Below are 17,792 nucleotides of genomic sequence, written 5' to 3'. Positions count from 1 at the left end.
TCACACTCTGCAGTTTTAAACATAAAAAAAAAAAAACATATCCATTGCCTCAAATTGCCAATCGTCCATAAAATTCTAACATAAATTGTCACATTTTGTGCTTTACAAATTATTTACAGAGAATTTCATTCTTTTCATGTTTCATAAACAAGACCCACTGAAGATAAAGCCTTCTGGTCATTTTTGTGGTTGCAGAACGTACATTAAGTGGGGTGTTTGAGTACAGCAAGTCAACAGGCTCTCCCACCCGAGGTGATGACTACTTAAAGCCCTCTCTGTATCATAATTTTCATAATTGCTTTCACGTCGTTTACATGAAGGCCTTTAGTTATGCATACTTAATGACAGTGCTATTCCCTCCGAGCTCCACGTAACCTTTGAGGCTAGAAAAGTTCACACAGGTAAGCACTTGAAAAGTGCTATTGAAAATGAGGCCGGTGTGCTTATGCATTAAACATTAAGTCCCAGTAGATGACGAAAGAGAAAAACACTCATTTGATCGAGTCCATTTTCCAATGAATTCCAATTAAATATCTAAAATGAAATAAAATCTTTTGCTGCATGTGGAATCAAAAAGCCCATCTCTCTCTCTCTGCCTCTCCCTTACTCCTCACTGTTTTAGAGGTAATATCGGGCAAATCTGGCATGGCTTTAAGCAAGCTAAGTCCGTTTGGTCGGCGGTGTGTGTGGCACCACGTGCAGCTCCTCGGTATTCAGGCTGCTGATTTGAATGTCAGGAGTGATAAAGGAGGGGTCGGTAACAAGGGATGGATGGAGCGTTGGAGGAGGGGAAACTAATTGCGCAGTCTTCACGCATCCATCCCGGAGCCCTAGAGGCCACATTTATGAACCTCTGCGAAATAAAACGCCAGACAGCGGTCCATCACTCTCTAGAACAGGAAAACAAAAAGAAAAAAAACGTACAGAAACACGTCTCACAGTCAGTAAATATGCTAGCAATGACAACATCAGAGATATTAAAAAAGAAGCGTGGCGCTATGACTTTCAGGCCTGACCCACAGGCGATATTTTGGAATGCTACAGTTCTCCAGAGTTTGTATATGTCTATTCTTAACAGATGGCTCACATGATTGACGTTTCCTGACGTACGCTTATGCTATTTATTTCCTGCTTGTGTCGGAGACCACGGAGAGCGGCAGATTGACTTGCCGTTTCGAAAAGCATCAGCCACAGTTCCAAGAGAACGTCAATCACACCTCACTACTGACCAGCAATCTCTCTCCTTGCCATTTCTCTGCTATCGGTCTAGCTGTGTATGTAAATTCATAGATAAGACGACATTATACACAATGTGTGTTTATGCAGGAATAAACCAGAAATGCTGTCACCGGAGTTGGCTTAGGAAATGGAGTAAAATCATAAAAAGAGAAGATTTATCATTCTTTTCACAGTTCAGATTCTTTATTTATTGATTAGCAACCAGCTATCAAATTTGGGGAAAATGTGTAGTACTATTAAAAATTTGCTAAATGATTCTGTTGGACATTTTGTGTCATTTTAGGAGAAACATCTGAGACACGGTTGATACTACAATGAGAGATATATGATTGTGATGAATCATGTTGTAAGTAGGGGTGTACAGCGGAGCCAATATTTTTGTATCTGTATCTATCTGTAACAATCTCAGAATTATTCGTATCTGTATTTTGATAAAGCCAGAAGTGGGAGGGGCTTTAACTACACATTTGTAAAATTACTTGAGAAGGTGGTTATAAATGTACCTATTCCAATTCGTAGTTCTAACAATCTAACAATTATGCCTTGCATAAGACATGAAATACTTATTAGGGGCCAAGCACCTTCTTCCGCTCTTGAAGTCTATGGCAACCCATAGAACCGCTTGCGGGAAAGTTGTGAAATCTGGCACACAGTTAGAGGACAGTCTGGCCTTTGTCCAAAGCAAATTTGGAGTCTCTAACTCGATCCCTCTATCGCCAGCAGCTGTCCAAATTTGCACTTATGTTTATTCTAGTAACTTTTGAACCGTAAATTCAAAATTTTTCCACCATTTTGAATTTTCTGAAAAACATACTTTTTCGAACTCCTCCTAGGCCGTTCATTTTCATGAAAATTGAACCAGATCATCTTCAGACCATGCCGACAAAAAGTTATGGAATTCAAGTCGATTCCTCAATCGTTTTTTGTAAAACACGCGAACAAATTGTACGTAGTGCTTCTGAAAATAGACGTATTCAGACCAAACTTGGTACATGTCATCACAAGCATGACCTGAGGCATCATGCAGTGTTTCGGCGCAGCGCCACCTACTGGTTTGGAAATATGGAAAATTGACATTTTCGCTTATAACTTCTGATGGGTTAGTCCAAAAATCATAAATTTGGTCTTGTTAGTTTCGGGCATCATGCAGAGTCGAATGATGTCTAGTTTTACCATATCGGACACTTTGACCGTCAGCCATTTTGAATTTTGTGCTAAAATGCTGTATTTTACGAACGCATTAGCGTATTGTTACGAAACTCTGTATGGGTCTTTGGCACCATGCCCTTACAATACTCAAAAGGTTTCGGTGTAGCACCACTTTGTGATCAAAAGTTATAACAAAATTTACAAAAATGTTAATAACTTTTGATTATTTTAACCGATTGTAATGAAAGATTCCTTGGGACATGCTGAGAACATAGATATCAAATTTGAACTTCTCCTAGACCGTTGCTCTGATTTTCACCAAAATCGAACCGTATGATCTTCAGACCATGATGACAAAAAGTAATGAATTTCAAGTTGATACATCAAACCGTTTTCATACACCAGAGCAACGAATTCGAGGCATGATGCAAAACCCACTCTTGAAGCTGTATCTCTGCAATGCTTTGACATATTGACACCAAACTTTGCAAGTGTCATTGCTGCTTGCAGCTATATTTTTTTATCATAATTATAGTATTTCTTTAAATATCTTCCAATTGTCAGAGCCAATAGCCTTGTAGACAATGCTCCATGACGTAATTCAGTTGTGCTTTGGGTGACCCGAGTTTGAGTCCCGGCTCAGGGACCTTTCTCGATCACATGATTAAATTACTGTAACTCACTGTACGCTGGGATTAATCAAACAGCTCTTTCTCGTTTACAGCTGGTCCAGAACGCAGCAGCAAGATTTCTCACCAGGTCTCGTAAGCGGGATCATATTACTCCAGTTTTACAGTCTTTACATTGGCTGCCTGTATGCTATAGAGTAGATTTTAAAATTGTATTAATCGTGTTTAAGTCACTACATGGTATGGCCCCTTCGTATATATCTGAACTTTTAATTGAACGCAGCGAAACAAGATCTCTCCGGTCATCAAACCAGAGACTATTGTTTACACCAAAGACGAGGCTGAAGTCCAGGGGCGATCGTGCGTTTTCATCTATCGCCCCAAGACTTTGGAATGAGTTGCCCTCTTCTATTCGATTAGCTCCCTCTGTGTTCATTTTTAAGTCAAGATTAAAAACCTATCTGTTTGACAAGGTTTTTATTTCTGGCTGAAGCACTGTGTTTTACCATGATTTTATTTATAGTTTTTCTTTTTATTTCTTTTAAATTATTTCAAATGGTTGTGGTACTTTTTATAAGTTTTTTTTTTTTTTACTTTTACTTTTATCTTTACTGTGCAAATGTGGTGTGTGTTTTATGTAAAGCACATTGGTCAACCATGTGTTGTGGAAATGGTGCTATATAAATAAAATTGACATTGACATGAAATAAATATTTAAATATCAACAAATTAAAACAATAATACTAAATGTTAAATAAAAGAGAACATTTGTTTTGCTAAAAAAATTGCTAAAACAACTTTTATGCAAATGCAATTATGAACAAAATTATAAAGAATACAAAGCCTAAATGCTTGCAGTCACAGAGAGAGAATGAGACAGAGAAATATGTAGTACAAGGTTTAAAACATTTAAAAAGACATATCAAGTAGTAGAAAGTGTGTTTGATTAAGTATTGTAGCTGATATTACTCTTTACAGAGGAACCTGTTATCCAGAAACCATGAGAAGTGACTTTCTGCCAAATGTTTTTTTCTATTATTCAGCAGATTTTGTTATTCGTTTTGAAGCCATTATCCGCACCTTTCCGAATAAGGTATTTGGCTTCAGGCACATCCGTTGACAGCATCATTTACTCAATCTGATTTCATTTTAACCTCAGTCAGTAACTATTTCAACCAACTAGCAACACAAGCAGGATAGAACTTGAGTGAAAGAGTGTCTATCTCCTCTGGTTTAATCAGTAGGTAAGTGAAAGAAGTCACTGAAAGGGTGTCAGTCAGTTAAGAATCAAACCCAGGCCTCTTTTAAAATTGAAAAGGCATCCATTTCTATTCACATGCACATGGTTTTTACCTCAAAAGTGAACTATAATTTATTTTTAAGTGTAAAATGTTAAATCTTATGTTTGGGCTTGGTAAGATTTTTTTTTAATAAAGAAATTAATACTTTTATTCGGCAAGGATGACAGTTAAAGACATTTATTATGTTACAAAAAAATTATATTTCAAATAAATGCTGTTCTTCAGACTTTATATTCATATTTTCCATGCACAATGATTTTCAACTAATAATAATCAGAAATGTTCCTTGAGAATCAAATCAGCATATTAAAATGATTTCTATAAGATCATGTGACACTTAAGACGATAATGATTCTGAAAATTCAGCTTTGATCTCAGGAATAATTAAAGGGGTCATGAATTGAGTAATCAACTTTTCCTTGATCTTTTGAAATATAATAGGTCATCATACTATAAGAATATCCTATAAGTTTAGAACTGAAAACTCCCTTGTTAGTCCAATAAAAGCTTTTCCGAAATTAGGCCCAGAGACTTGTCTCAGAATGTGCCCATCTATGTCATAGAAAGGTGAAGCGCTGCCTCTGCAGAACAAAAAAAAAAAAAAAAAAAATGGCTACTTCAACATTGCACCATTAGCCTTGCCCACTGGTGTGTTAGTGAGATGACGTGGAGAGAAGAGTGATACAGGACTAAAAATATCATTACCTTTCAAAGGATCCTAATGCTAGGAATATGGTTATTTATTTTCAACAATGTGAATGTCTCAGTTGAGCTTTATTTGTATTTGGTACATTTCACTTTGGATTCTATGGTAAATCAATTGCATTTCGGAGCAGGCTTTGCAAACAGACTTTTACGATATGGACTCAACAGTAATGCAACAACATGTAAGTAACTGTTTTAATTAAAATGCCTGATCTGACATATGATTCATGTACAGTCAGATGTCCTTTGTCTATGTGTCAGTGAATCAAACCAGTGACTAAACAGTCAACTTCACGTTGATTTTCTTTATAGGATGAAAGTACAACCCGAATTCCGGAAAAGTTGGGGCATTTTTTTTTAAATTTGAATAAAATGAAAACTAAAAGACTTTTAAATCATATGAGCCATTACATTTTATTCACAACAGAACATAGATAACATAAATGTTTAAACAGAGAAATTTTACAATTTTATGCACAAAAAACAAAATAGCTCATTTCAAATTTGATGCTTGCTACAGGTCTCAAAATAGTTGGGACAGGGACATGTTTACCATGGTGTAGCATCTCCTCTTCTTTTTAAAACAGTTTGAAGACTGAGGTTATGAGTTTCTGGAGTTTTGGTGTTGGAATTTGGTCCCATTCTTGCCTGATACAGGTTTCCAGCTGCTGAAGAGTTTGTGGTCATCTTTGACATATTTTTGGTTTAATGATGCGCCAAATGTTCTCTATAGGTGAAAGATCTGAACTGCAGGCAGGCCAATTCAGCACCCGGACTCTTCCACGACGAAGCCATGCTATTATAATAGCTGCAGTATGTAGTTTTGCATTGTCCTGCTGAAATACACAACGTCCCTGAAATGGACGTTGTCTGGAAAACTTTATATACCTTTCAGCAGTCATAGTGCCTTCCAAAACATGCGAGCTGCCCATACCATATGCACTTATGCACCCCCATACTATGAGATGCTGGCTTTTGAACTGAAAGCTGATAACACGCTGGAAGGTCTCCCTCCTCTTTAGCCTGGAGGACAGAGTGTCCGTGATTTCCAACAAGAATGTCAAATTTGGTCTCGTCTGACCATAGAACACTTTTCCAATTTGAAACAGTCCATTTTAAATAAGCCTTGACCCACAGGACACGACTGCACTTCTGGACCATGTTCACATATTTTTGCATGAGAGAGTTTTAGTTGGCATCTGCAGATGGCACGGCGGATTGTGTTTACCGACAGTGGTTTCTGAGAGTATTCCTGAGCCCATTTAGTAATGTCATTTACACAATCATGCCGATGAGTGATGCAGTGTCGTCTGAGGGCCTGAAGACCAAGGGCATCTAATAAAGGTCTTCGACCTTGTCCCTTACGGACAGAGATTTATCCAGTTTCTCTGAATCTTTTGGTGATGTTATGCACTGTAGATGATGAAATTTACAATTTGACGTTGAGGAACTGTTTTTAAAGTATTCCACAATCTTTTTACATACTCTTTCATAGACTGGAGAGCCTCTACCCATCTTTACTTCTGAGAGCCTCTCTAAGACATCCTTTTTTATAGCTAATCATATTACAGACCTGATATCAATTAACTTAATTAGTTGCTAGAATTCGTTTTAGTTGCTAAAATTTCTCAGTTTAAACATTTGTTATGTTATCTATGTTCTATTGTGAATAAAATATTGGCTTATGTGATTTGAAAGTCTTTTAGTTTTCATTTTATTCAAATTTTTTAAAAAAATGCCCAAAATTTTCCGGAATTCGGGTTGTAATTGTTATTTTAACGGTGATTAAATTATATATAGAAAAAAAATCAAAGAATGCTCCCTTTACAATAGCTTGAGCTGTCAATCAAACAGCACACGCTGGAGCTGTCAAACAAACAGCGCAAGTTTACTGAGTTCTGGACACACGCTAAAACTCCCGTTTTATTCAGCAACTCTCTTAGTTACATTGCGTTTGCACTGTTAGTTTTGATGAAAGCATTCATTAGTGTGTAGAAATAGAGTTGCAATGATGAGATCACTGCTTTCATGGGCTCGACAACATGTCTGTGATTGGTTACAATGTTCATCACTGCAACCTTTCATGCCACAATCTAAATATAATGCCATAAATCTAAATGTAATGTTACAATCAACACTTGATGTAAAAAGCATACTAACGTCATAAGTGCACCTTAGAAAACATTATAAAACTATTTTGAACTGTAATGATACAAATAAATGCAGCCTTAGTCAAACATATACTGCATTTTTAATTATAATTCTATCTACTTATCTATAAATCATCAGTACTTTAATATGGTGGTGATGACAAAAATATTTGGAATTATGGAAATGCAAAAAATAAACTGAACCTGGTTTGAGTTCACGTTATAAGTGAACTAAAAGTGACTAAATGTAAGCTAAACTTCCAAGATGTAATTGGTTTAAAGGTCTGGAGTGGTGATATGTGAGTGATATATGACTAATGCACACAAAAGCTAAAAGCTAGCTAAGAGGTCAAATTTGCTTTACAAGGTTAAAAGTGTTATCACAAATCAAACAGAACACTTTTAAGTGGACCAAAAAATCATCAGAGTTCATTTAAACTGTCCTTGACCTTAGATCCTTTTTTGTCCATTTAGCTGTAGCAGTTTTTTTTTTTTTTTTTTTTTTTTTTTTTTTTGGAATCAGGCCCACTTGAATATTATTTAATAATTATAATGATGATGATAATTATATTGCACTCAGATAAACACACCAATTAATGCACTTTGCAATTAAAAGGACTCCTGAAACTAAATAGAACAGGCCCTCATCTGCCCACTAGCACATTTTTTTATATACTAAATACTGTATTATTTATAATTATTCATATTATTATTGCTATTTATAATATATCTCACAAGAGTCTCAGTTTAGTTTGCTTTAAAGGGTCCAATTTCATTTAGCCATTCACATATTAGCCAAAATTCATACAAGTCCTGAAATGAGGCAAAAAGTGTGAAAAGACCCTGAGATTAAATGTTTTAAATTTCACAAAACTGCACCACGATAATCGCTTCAAGAGAAAGATGAGTCTCTGTTTTCTGAGCTGATGTTTTGTGTTTGCTCAGGGGTGGGTGGTTACGGATGATATGAGAAAGCGTGGGACAGACAGAGAGAAAAAGACACAGATCAACACAGGCAGACTGCTATATCGCAAGCACTCGCTCGCTCCCTCTCCGCAAATACTCTCATTCTGGAGAAGGTGGGCAGCCGGATACATGAGGCTTATCCATCTCTCCCAGGGCATGCTGGGTAAAGCTCAACTCCTGCCGGCTAACATAGACCTAAGCCACACAAGAGCTCAGTCTCTCCAAGGAGGGCCACACACGTGTTGTACAGGGAGGGGGGATTTATTTACTTATATTTAGCTGCATCCATTGATAAAATCATATGAGAAACTTAAGTGCAGCTTACGGCTGATGCTATCTGGGCTGCGTTCACAGGGCTGAGCCCGTGTGTCCTGGGAGGTTGATTTATGTCAGAGGTCGATGATTGATGTCACGTCCAGCACATACTGGGACGCAGGGTGGATGTGTTGTCATACTGACAGTATGATGTATGGATGAGCTGTTGCCAAGGAAACTAGTCTAATGTGCTGATGTTAAAGGGTCTATTAACATTTAGTAAAAAATGTTTCAATATTTCGCCCTATCCCAGATTAATATGCAGAGACAACTACAATTTTGACTTTTAGATTATTAATGTAGTTTTTATTTACATTTTTGATTTGTGCTTTTAATTTAGCTTGTAATTTTATATTAAAATAATTATTTTCAGTGTTTTCTAGTTCTCAACACAGTCTTATTGTTATTGCTATCCACTGTTATTACTGTTAACTAATACTATGTGTCACAGATGAAGAAGGCAGATGAATGCAGATTCATAATCATAAACAAGGTTTAATACAACAAGCAGGTGATACGTCGTAACAGTGTTTAAACACAAACAATAACCGACAAAGGACAGAACAGAAGAGGAAGTATAAATACACAGTAAATGAGGACACTAAACAGCAACAGCTGTCAAGGCTTAACTAATTAGAAACCATAGAGACTAACGAGAACTAATACAGACAAGACTGAACTGAACTAAACTGAACATATATGCGACACTATTAAAAACCTGACTGAAATAAAACAGAAATATAAGATGAAAAACTTAAATGTTTAAAACCGTAACTTATTTTATTTCAATTAGTTTCCAGGGTAACATTTCTCATTTATATTTAAGTTGAAGTAGCAAAATTAATACAACTAAAACTGAAATAAATTAAAGTTTTTCTGTTTTTTTATATATATATTTCTAATTCAAAAAATATAATAGTATATAAGTAATACTAAACAACCACCGTTTTGCTATTTATGTTTATTGTAGGTGGATTGTTAAGGTTTTAATTTTTATAATATACCATGCATGTATCAAAAACTACAATTAAAGTCAATTCATGGCCATTTTTATATAATTTAGTTGAAATTAAGAAAATATATTTTAGTTTACTCTCAGTTATCAAATTTTATTTTTTTTCAATTAACAAAAATGTTTTCATCCAGTTTCTGTTAATGATAACATAAGTTGGAAACTTGACAGGCTCAACCGATGGTGTCAGTTGGGGGTAAAGAAAGAAAGAAAGAAAGAAAGAAAGAAAGAAAGAAAGAAAGAAAGAAAGAAAGAAAGAAAGAAAGAAAGAAAGAAAGAAAGAAAGAAAGAAAGAAAGAAAGAAAGAAAGAAAGAAAGAAAGAAAGAAAGAAAGAAAGAAAGAAAGAATAAAGAAAGAAAGACCTTTCTTGCAACTTCTGATTAAGTTTACTTTCTCCAGCCAACTAAACTATATCAATCACAACCTAACAAGTTAGATCACTATGCAGTATCAGCACAATAGATCAGATTTGATGAGGCTGAGAAAAAAAAAAAAAAGAAAGGTGGTAAACTATAAATCTATGGTATGGCTATTAAACCTACATTCCTTGGGTGTGGTTTATTATAAAGAGAGTATTATAGGGAAAAAATGAGTGGTTTGTGGCAGCTTTATGTCAAACAATCTCAAAATCCTCTACTGCCCCCTAGTGGAACACACAGCCGCACATCAACACTTGATGAATTCAGAGAGGGAGCTCAGTGTGCGGCCAACCCAGCAAGTTTGGCTTGCTGCGCTGTCACGGCATGACAGTGACAGGCTTCCTGTGCTTAGAAGAAACAAGGGTAAGACAGACAGCCTGAAAAAGGGAAACGAGAGGAAACAGAAGTTCCTTGCTGCTCTGAGTCAGAGCAGAAACATGAAGATGTCAATAAAAGACATACACTAAACACTAACAAACTGTTCAAAGCAGAGATGTCTTCCACACCACTGCAATCCCAGTGACCTCCTTTATTTAAAAAAAAAAAAAAACTCATTGCCCATAAGACAAGCCCGCTTGACTCAAAGACTGAGAGGCGAGAGTAATTTTCTAGTGAGAAGATGGTTTTCCTGGAACATCTCTGTAGTTCTCTAATTGGAGTCTACAGGCTTTTTAAGCTCATGCTTGCATTAGCCCCATCTCGTCAGCAGTCTCTCCGCTGAAGTGACAGTTAAAGACCTATTTCAGCCTAAAAAAAGAGCATTCCAGATGGTCGAAGACTGCAGTGGATATGTCTTAATCTGCAGAATAGCATTCTAGGGCTCTCTGCCTCAGAGAGTCGACAGGGTCAAACGCTAATTGGAAGAAAGAGGCGTAGAATGAGGCAGAAAAAGGGGACATCAATGAAGATGACGGCATACCTGACAGTGAGGATGGGGGTTTGAACAGCCCATCATGGCTCCTTTATTCTCAAAGATCTGAAACACATGAGAAAGAGACATTATGTCCTGTCAAAGAACACAGACATAACAAGCCACAGCAAACAGTGTACATGTGTACAGAAACAACCCAAAACATCCTGCAGACAGACAGGTGCAGACGAAACATGCACTCTTTTATTAAGACATGAAGACATCAGAGCACATGTAGCTGTTTAAAAGGAAACATCCTGTCGAAGGGAGTTTTAAGACTTCCTGGCACCTCCCTCAAGGGTGATATAAAAGGATTTGAGCAGGATCTGCCCTTGACTACTCTGCTTGATAAATATTGACTTGGCTAAAGTCACCACTCTTCTGGGTCTGTAAATCGCAAAGACAAGGCAGAACACATACTCTGATGTGTTTAACAGAGGAGATAACCATCGGAGTTATCTGGAGGAGTCGGTAACTGTAGCAACCTCCCAGTAGACGCTTTTCCGATTGGGCTGAACTTTGCTGTACCCTAAATTAACGATTTATCATTTGTTTCAACCTGGATTTTTTTAAATTATTATTTTAATGTTCATTGAGATTCACTTATAATATTAATAAAGTTTTATGCACACACACACACACACACACACCAAATATATATGTGTAAAAAACATTTTTTTTATTTTCAACCCTCATTCTGACCCTCTGTCTGAAATGACCTGTTTTTAAGAGGCATCCTGTTTCCTTTAAGGCTTGTCAGACATCATTGCATCGGAAACAGTATCTACACCCACTCACTATTGAGTGTTTTGAAAATGTTATCCATATACATGCATGTCATTTACAAACAAAGCATTTTGAAATCGTTTATTTGCGGTTTGCGACGTAGCTGCTCTCAGATCCAATACAGCTGACTACTTCATCTGATGACAACAAAAGTGTCTTTGTGAACTCTCCATTGCACTGTGCCTCGTTTACAAAACAATATGCAGTCAAATGCTCCGAACTAACATGACGCGATCCATGATGCCATTAAAAATAAACTATCCATTTGTTCCTTCCACTGGTATCCTGCTAAAGTCTCTACAGAAATGAGCAAATGAGCTGTTTAAAGGTCTCGTTCTTCGTGATCCCATGTTTCAAACTTTAGTTAGTGTTTAATGTTGTTGTTAGAGTATAAATAAAATCTGTAAAATTTTAAAGCTCAAAGTTCAATGCCAAGCTAGATATTTTATTTAACAGAAGTCGCCTACATCGAACGGCCAGTTTGGACTACATCCTTCTACTTCCTTCTTTAATGACGTCCCTAAAACAGTTTTTTGACTAACCTCCGCCCACAGGAATACACAAGAGTTGCGTTTGTAGAGTGTGTTTGTCACCATGTCGTCGAAACGCTGTTATTTTCATCCCGCAGTCCAATCACCGGGTCTGATTCCGGCTCAAATTGATAGGGTAAAATTAAAGACATGTTTACAACATGTCTCCACGTTATGGTGAGAGGCGTGACTTTTCCGGGCACGGTGCGCTCAGAGCTGTCGAATCACAACACAGGGACCGCTGGCACAATCAGAACTCATTACGTATTTCTGAAGGAGGGACTTCATAGAACAAGGAAGTCATCTGCCCGTTTTTATGACAGTGGAAACAGCGGTATACAGATAAGTAAATTATGTGAAAAATACTGTGTTTTTTTTACACGCGAAACATGAAAACATGTTATATTGCACACTATAAACACAATCAAAGCTTCAAAAAAAACACAAAAAACGGGACCTTTAAACATGGCGCATCAAAGCGAACATTCCTATAGCTTCCATTTACTCTTCCATTAGTCCTCTTGTCGGCAGACTCAAGCACGTGTAGTAAAGTGAACATGCATCTGCATACTGTAGACAGTGTCAGTGATTATAATGGGTTTTATATGCTTTTGATGTTATGCAACGCTCACATTAAGTTTAGGCGACTGAATGCCAGTTTAAGCGACTGAATGCAGTGGGCGGGCATATGGTGTGATGATGTAAAACTATTTGTTGATGTTTTGCTCTGGAGGCAGTCATATGCAAATGTATTTGCCTGTGTGACGTCACAGATCACCCGTTATCCAAACAAGCCATTTATGGAAATTTATTAAATAAATGCTTTGTTTATAATGAGGAGGACGTTTTAAGCTATGAAACTTTGATGTTTTAATGTTACAAAGACTTCTTATATAACAATAATAATTATAAACTTTATTTTATAAAGTGCCTTTAAAAGCAGCTTCTCAAAGTGTAAAGTATATAAGCAATACAATTGATAAAAGTAAAGATGATCAAAGTAAAGATAATGAAAGTAAAAACGAATAATAATAATAATAATAAAACATCAACAAGCAAATGCAAGTTTAAAAAAAAAAAAAAAAAATGTCTTAAGTTGAACTTTAAAAATGTCATAAGTTATAAGTAATTTCCCTAAGTTCAACAAGCAGAAAATTCCAAAGAGTAGGAGCGTAGGAAAAGAGAAAGCCCTGTCACCCATATATCTTAAGAGTGTTTGAGGAACAACCAGCAAGTTTAATTGTGGGGAGCATAATCTGCGATTGGGAGTATAAGGAGGTAACAGTTCTGTTAAATAATGTGGTGGCCAATGCAAGGATTCCAAAACTGGAGTAATATGATTGCATATGCTGGACATAGTTAAGATCCTGGCAGACGAATTTTGTATATTGCAGCTTGTTGAGTGTGGAATTGCTGTAGAAAAAGTTGTTAGAGTAGTCTATCCGAGAGATGACGAAGGAATTTATCAGCTTTTCTGCTACAGGAAAATTTAACATAGGATGCAATCTTGAGATGGAAAAAATATGCTTTAACAGTATTCTGAACAAAAGAAATAAATGAAAAATTAGCATCAAAAATAACCCCAAGGTTACTTACTTTACTTTGGGTTTCTAATACAGAGCCAAAGACCAAAGTCAAAGACAGAGAACCAGCTTTGAAAATGTGATGATGGGAACCAATGAGCATAACTTTGTTTTTATCACTGTTCAGAGACAGGAAATTATTACTCATCCATGTTTTTATCTCAGTAACACAGTCGGAAAGAAAAGCAGCATCAAGGCGCTTATCAGGTTTTGAATGTATATAAATCTGCGTATCGTCAGCATGCAAATGACACTGGAGGCTGAGCAATCTCAAGAGATGGCCAAGCGGTGACAGATAAATGTTAAAAAGTAAAGGGCCTAAGCCTGACCCCTGAGGAACACCAGTGAAAACAGAGCTAATCTCAGACCTATGAACAGCCATAGAAATAAACTAGGAACGGTTAGTGAAATAGGATCTAAACCACTTCAAAACTGTCACACCAAACACTCTTCCAAGATGTGTGAGTAGTAGATTGTGATCAACAGTATCAAGCAGCTCTTGAAGGAAGGAGAAGAATGAGAATGAATGTTGCACCAGACACAGCGCTTATGTTGAACTGTAAGTTGTAAACCACAAAAATGTCACGGCCTCTGCCAGATGACCTCGGGAGATCTAAAATCCCAAAACCAGGAGAAATCTGGTTAAACAGGAGTCGATCATTTTCTTTATGCCAGGATTCGGTTAAAAACAGCAAGTCCAAATTTAGTCTCTACATGGGAAATCAATGTAAGGCAGATTGTTTATCTTACATCGGCATGTATGGACAAAAATATTAGGAGAAGATGAGACTAAAGGCTGTGCCTCAAGCCCCAATGAATATATCGTTTAGGATGCAGCAAGTCAACGTCTCAACAGAGTTTGTAAGAGTCTTTAGCTAAAGATAAGAGTTAGATAACAGTTCCGTTTTAAGCTCAGAAGTTGGAGTGCAGTGTACCTTAGGGCCATAGCCATTAAGTTTGCATACACAGCCAGTCCTAATCTACATTGCACACCATGAGCTCAGTACCTCAGAGTCCAAATGCACAACCAGACCACAGCGTTGATTTCCCAAAATTACCAAAGAAAATGTTCATTGACAAAGGTTTTTTTTGGGAGTTTTCATTATGGATAATGAACACAAGATGACTAAAACAGTGGTTCTCAACCCTGATCTTGGAGAACCCACAGCACTGTACAGTTCAGATGTCTCTATAATCATACACATTAGGGCTGCACGATTAATCGCATGCTATTCTCACGCGCATTTCGTCAGTAAAGCCGGTTCCCTGATTACCGCTAAATCGCCATCACCTGTTTTTAAACGGAGCGCCTTTTATTAGACAGAGCCGTAGTTCACAGACAAGCCACGCAATATCGCGTTCATTATCGCAGGCGATTCATCTGCGATATGAACGCGATATTGCGTGGCTTTTCAGTGATCTACGGCTCTGTCTATTAAATGCCGCTTCATTTGAAAGCAGGTGATGGCGATTTAGCGGTAATCAGGGAACCGGCTTTACTGACGAAATGCGCGTGAGAATAGCATGCGATTAATCGTGCAGCCCTAATACACATCTGATACAACTCATCAGATTATTAGTAAAGACTCCAAGACTCAGATGGGTTTTTCAATATATACATAAGTTGACTTGCGACTTTCTCACAACATCAGTAGAGAACAGCGTGTTACAGTACATTGTTTCCTAACTTTGTGCGACACTACAGTTTTCCAATGACAAGCAATCTGGGGAAGGGGTGAGCTATTAAACTTTGCTTTGGATCAGGCAATTGAACCAAGTGTGAAATCACCTTAATATGCAGCTTTGTAGAATAATAATTTGGACCAATGTTCCTGGAGTAACCTGAGGTCAGCACTGTGCCTTAATGCTGTGAGTCAATAGCAATGCTAGCTCTTGCTTTTGCCATGACCATATTAGCACCCTTATGAACCATAGACGTCAGGCGTTGTTATAGGTAACATGCTGAAAGTCGCTGCAGAAATAAGGTTGTGTTGGTGCAAAGTGCTGGACGAGCAAAAAATGAAATATAATGGAGACATGTTTTACCAGCCTCCTATGTTTCTGCCGCTGCCTCAGAAGACGTAGTAGTCCAGCGCGGCAGCTAAACATTGTCATGTTGTAAATATGACAACATCTGTATTGCAAACTCCTCAGTGTTGCTGCTGTTTTTGCCGTATACCAACCAACACAACGTCATTTCCATAGAAACCAATGCAAATATTCCGGAAAACGAAAGAGCACCACAGGACACACAAATCGAATCTGAACAGTTGCGATACTCAGTGTGGAAGTAAATAATTTAGATCAGATTCCAATCGGATACTCAAATAATCGGATTTGGACTGACAGTGTGAGCGTAGCCTATAACAGGGTATCCAATCCTGATCCTAGAGAGCAACTTCCTGCAGATTTTTTCTCCAACGCACAAGAAGTTTCTAGTGGTCCTGAAGACCTGAAGGAGCATGACTGGACTCTAAGGTCTTGCGGACTTTACACTGTCAGAAAAAAAATTTGTAAAAACTTTACCTTTAGGAGTAAAACAATGTGTCACTCAAGCAGTACCCTTAAATGTACAACTTTATACTTTATTTCCCCCTACAAGGTGCATATTAGTACCATGGTAGTACTCTTAATGTACTACTATGAACCTTTTAGGGATAAATTAGGTATAGAAATGTCCTTTTGAGGGTACTGCCCCAAATAACCTTCTGTTCTCCTAAAGATAAATTTTTGCACATTTTTTTTAAGAGTGTACAGACAAAAGCAACATAAGCAATCCCTCATTGATTGCCCTTTGAGAGGTTCAAACCTACAAACTTTTGGCTACCAGCCCACAGCTTTGACCACTTGAATACACCCTGTAATATGTTTCTGTATTTAATTTTAACTGATAGCACTGATCTCCTTGCTATTTTATAGCTGTTATACACCATATCAATATGCATTACGAGAGGTATTTGTAAACTGCCGTAACTGTAAAGTATATTGTATTTCTGCACACCAAGAGAATATACTCTTCTTGTATTATTTGGTATTGACTGTGTTGTGTGTTATTTTGTAGTCGATGGGTGCCTTACCCTCATTATTTATCTGTTTATGGGAAAACTGCAGACTAGTAGTTCGTTTACACCTACCATTGATCATGGTGACAGTTGTTGTGTTTCATCAATATGTTTGGTTAAAACTAGAGTTAATCTTGGGTACACTTTATTTCGATAGTCCACTTTAGACATTCTACTAACTATAAATAACTTTGCAACTACATGTCAGCTAACTCTCAGAGACTGTTAGTTTAGGGTTAGTAGAATAAGTTGACGTAGTTGCAACTTGCAAAGTCACTTATAGTCAGTAGAATGTCTGTTGGGGAGCATCGGAATAAAGTGTTGGCAGATATTAAGCAGACAGTCTACTAATGAAAGTTAGTTCACATGTAGTTGCAAAATTACTTCTAGTTAGTAAAATGTCCAAAATGCTATTTATTTATTTACTTTCCCAATATGGGACACATTTTTATGTTACATAGAGAAGGAATGTTGAATAACTATGAACGGGAATAAGAACTGACTAACAACAACTAGATTTTGTGTTCCATTCACATCCATTCATGTGCTGAACATGGGACAGTGGATATAAAGGAATGCTTATTATTGGGGGAAAAAAAACAACAACAAGTAAGATGTAGAAAATTATGAAATGGCACATATTGTACAAACATTTGAGGACAAAATCCCTATTTGAAGGTTAGCCAATCACAACAGAGACCATTTATCTATAGAAGTAGCAAAAAGGCTGTAAAATAGTCATATAAAACTAAATTATGGCTATTTTTTGTTGCAAGAAATATAACTAACATTATAGCTGGGCTTCAGAGAAAAACATAAAATGATAAAGTGTATAGGGTTCTGTACCATTAAGCAGAATTCCTTAGTTAAACTGAATCTATAGTCTGTCAAAAAGCCATTGAGGCTCAGGAACTCTCTCACGATCGTAAGTTAACTATCTTTTGGCACAAACATCTTAATTCACTGCATTCATATCCCTGGAACCCTTTGAAGTGCTCCATTATTCCCTTGCCGGAGCATTAATGTGTCCAGAGA

General features: G+C 37.0%; 1 protein-coding gene across 3 annotated transcripts in view; it reads right to left on the bottom strand.

The window, feature by feature from the left end:
- galt (galactose-1-phosphate uridylyltransferase) overlaps positions 1 to 17,792 on the bottom strand; it is a 164,712-nt gene that overhangs the window by 130,885 nt on the left and 16,035 nt on the right. For all 3 annotated transcript variants that reach the window (XM_067395698.1, XM_067395697.1, XM_067395699.1), the window contains exon 6: positions 10,806 to 10,862. In XM_067395698.1, the coding sequence (XP_067251799.1) occupies positions 10,806 to 10,862 (57 nt within the window). The remainder of the gene's footprint in view (positions 1 to 10,805; positions 10,863 to 17,792) is intronic.

The sequence above is a fragment of the Chanodichthys erythropterus genome, chromosome 10 (genome assembly GCF_024489055.1).
Source record: "Chanodichthys erythropterus isolate Z2021 chromosome 10, ASM2448905v1, whole genome shotgun sequence".
NCBI classification, from domain to species: Eukaryota; Metazoa; Chordata; class Actinopteri; order Cypriniformes; family Xenocyprididae; genus Chanodichthys; species Chanodichthys erythropterus.
This window is presented reverse-complemented; position numbering and strand designations above follow the sequence as displayed.